Source organism: Olea europaea, unplaced genomic scaffold, assembly GCF_002742605.1.
Source record: "Olea europaea var. sylvestris unplaced genomic scaffold, O_europaea_v1 scaffold1340, whole genome shotgun sequence".
NCBI lineage: Eukaryota > Viridiplantae > Streptophyta > Magnoliopsida > Lamiales > Oleaceae > Olea > Olea europaea.
Genome location: NW_019230888.1, coordinates 25397 through 28954, shown reverse-complemented (window position 1 = coordinate 28954; position 3558 = coordinate 25397). Strand labels below are relative to the sequence as shown.

Sequence of the window (3558 nt, the reverse complement as noted above, 5' to 3'; positions counted from 1 at the left end):
TTTGATAAATTTCATGAAGATAGGAGTAGCCTCGGCAGGGGGATTTGAATTGGCCGATTTGTACCCATCATTAAAGTTCCTTCAAATTTTCAGTTGGAATAAATATCAACTGTTGAAGATGCGTCGTAAGCTCGACTCAATTCTTGATGTCATGCTCAATGAGCATAAACATAAGTTAGCTAGCGACAAAAGAGACAATGGGGAGTTGGTTAGTGAAAACATATTAGATGTTCTCCTCCGAAAGCAACAAAGTGAGGATCTTGATGTTCCAATAACTGATGATAACATCAAAGCAATCATCTTCGTAAGTCCTTTATCCATAAAACGTTGCGTACGTTCTCTTAACCATTATATTGTTGATTTGTTTAAGCATCAATAAGTATGTTGGTGTAATTGCAGGATATGTTTACGGTCGTAAGTGAAAATTCATCCGCAACATTCAATTGGCTGATGACAGAATTGATGAGAAATCCACAAGTGACGGCAAAAGCACAAGCTGAAATAAGAGAAGCCTTCAAAGGAAAGAAGACAATCGAGGAAAGTGATATTCAAAAACTAAAATATCTGAAGTTGGTAATCAAGGAAAATCTTAGGGTACACCCCGCTGTCACTATACTCCCAAGAGCATGCAGGGAAGAATGTGAAGTTGACGGGTATACCATACCCTACAAAGCAAAGGTTGCGGTGAACATCTGGGCTTTGGGAAGAGATCCACAGTATTGGGAAGAGCCAGAAACCTTTAAACCCGAGAGATTCGAGAATAGTTCTCTTGATTTCTTGGGAAATAACTATGAGTATATTCCATTTGGAGCAGGAAGCAGGTTTTGTCCTGGCATGAACTTTGGCCTTGCAAATATTGAGGTACCTTTGGCTCAACTTCTTTATCACTTTGACTGGAAACTTCCTCATGGAATGAACAGCGATGATCTAGACATGAGTGAGATGCCTGGAGTAAGTGTGCAGAGAAAAAATAAACTCTATGTGATCGCTACACCCTACAATCCTCCAATTGAAGGTTAATTTATCCGAGGCTAGAGGGCAGTTCTTAATGCAAATAAGCTACAGTGCCTGAATGATTTGTTATTATAATATTTATAGTCTTTATATATGTGTGTGTGTGTCATTTTCATATCAATAAAGATTTACTATTCTGCCTGGACAAATTTCAATTTTTCATCGTCTCTTGTACTCGGCATATGTTGTTTTAATTAAGCTATCATCACCAAAGTTTCTTAAAATTTTCAAAATGAAAATTGAACTAATTTTTTTACAATAGAAATCACTAAAGTTTGTGAAAGTTACACTAATTATCAGTAAGTTGGAAACATTAACTAGTATGCAATTCGAGACAAATAATGCTGATGCCTTGAAAAAATCATCAACAAATTCAAAAATTCATAAATTGAATGCTTTCTTAAAATGGAAAAATTATGAAGAAAACGTGTTTTATAATTATGCCTTTATAGATGTATTGAACACAATTTTGTCCTGTATGATGAGGTAGTTAATGCAATCTATGCCCATCTCAGAATTTAATGGTGACATGTAGGTTTTAGATTAATTACTACAGTCTATTGGCCATAGTGTAGCATTGCATAAAAAAATTATTTTTAGTGTCCATTTTGAAATTTTTAACAAACTTGAAGGATAGTTGTTAAAATTAACTCGATCTCCTTTAAACTTTACAATTACTTTAATCTCTTATGGAGAAATGTCCTAATCAACATTGCTCAGTTTATGCCAAGCAACATGTTACGTAAACTCACCAAATCTAATTTAACTTTTGGAACCTAGTATAAACCTATCTAACAATTCGTTGATGTGCCATGTTACTGGTTTTCAACATAAGCTAAGTAACGACGCTTAATATATTATTTTTCATCTCTTTTTTTATTAACATAAACGTGAAGAGTAAATTCTCCTTTTAGCAATCACCTAGACTCCTTTGCTATATTGGTAAAATAATAAAATAAGTATTGCAATGGGACAATGATGCACATAATAAAAAAATTAAACTGGTGTCCAATCTTTTTCAATATGCACGTGTGTAAAATATGGACTTGCATGCTCAATTGATATTTTATTTTGATAGTGTGAAATGTAAGTTGAAATAATTAGATATTTGCCTTCAAAGAGATGACATTGTTTTTACACACACATATAGTAAATAGTGTTATATTGATCTGTGAACTTGTGTTCTTTGTCAATTTTTTTAGCAAACAACAACTCTATTCATTGTCAACTATCCAGCGTAATAGTCGCACTCAAATAATATGACATATAATTAGTCCATGAGTGAAACAATAAATTAGAAATAGCAATGAGGGGATCGTATGGGTAGCCGTATCTCTCTCTCGAGGAGTGAAGCTACACGTGTCACTCCCAGTTTTCACAAAAGTGAAGTAATCTCACCTAGAAGGGAAGCCTTAGGCACGTACTCCATATCTGTATGGAGCTCTGTAGCAATCGAGGCGGCCACTTTCTGTTTCAATGATTCAAAACCATTCTCAGCATCTTCAACCTCGAACTTCTATTGATTTTTCGTGGATTTTTAATAAGGATATTAGAATGATTTCACAACATGCTTTTGTCATCTCATTTGTTTATGGATGATTTTGGGTCTTGTTCAAAGTATCCTCTCTCTGCGGACGAAATGTTTGACAAGGTTTTAAGGACTTGATATTTCTTTACTTGAGTTAAAAAAAAAAAAAAAAGGTTATTTATTTAGACAGTAACGGGTCACTTTCAAATAAAGTTATTTATTTTCAGCTTTGTCATACAGTTTATTTCTTACTAGTAAACTTACTCCTATGTAATATTTTAACTTAGCCAAGTATGACCCAATAGAATTGACTTATACACATTATATTGATTCGATCAACTGGCTTCTTGTGCTCATAATTGTCTTCCTTGAAGAGAATGCAATCATATGCCACTTTCCCCTGAGTAACAAGTGTAATAATTATTGATTATATATAATACTTTAATCAGGAATTTCAACTATCATGTTACTCACAATCTCTATAATATGGAAATAATGGAAACAAGGTTTATTTACATATCAAGTTCTATGATTAAAAATAAATAAAAATAAAAGAGCTGTAGTTATTATGTGCAAGATCATCGGATAAGTTGGTAAGTCGGTCCACACAGATGTAAAACACATGGCACATATTATGCATAATAACTCTGTAAATAAATATGATAGGGGTACACAATAAAGTGATTTATTTCATTTAAGTCCCCATTTGACTTTAACTAGTCGAACCTTTGAATTTGAATAAAAAAAATATTGCCTTTGACTTTGAATGAATGGGTTATAACATTGTGGACGAGGATTCAACTGATTACACACAAATAAAGCATGTACCATGTACTCCAACCTACCACACCACACCACACGCAAAGCCCATCACTATGACCTTCCACCTTATCAGGTTGGGATGACCTCATTAAAAACCTGCAACAAACACTCGGGCGTTCGAGAGGGCAACGAAGTTCCATACTTTAAAAAGATAATGCTTAAAAATAAATTTCAAGAGACTCTCTATTTGAACT

General features: G+C 33.7%; 1 protein-coding gene across 1 annotated transcript; it reads left to right on the top strand.

The window, feature by feature from the left end:
• Window positions 1-9: 9 nt before the first annotated feature.
• Window positions 10-1169, top strand: LOC111375135 (premnaspirodiene oxygenase-like). The gene is made up of 2 exons (XM_022997932.1): window positions 10-304; window positions 400-1169. Exons 1-2 carry the CDS (start codon window positions 14-16, stop codon window positions 1018-1020), a joined length of 912 nt encoding a protein of 303 aa, XP_022853700.1. The 5' UTR covers window positions 10-13; the 3' UTR covers window positions 1021-1169.
• Window positions 1170-3558: the final 2389 nt, after the last annotated feature.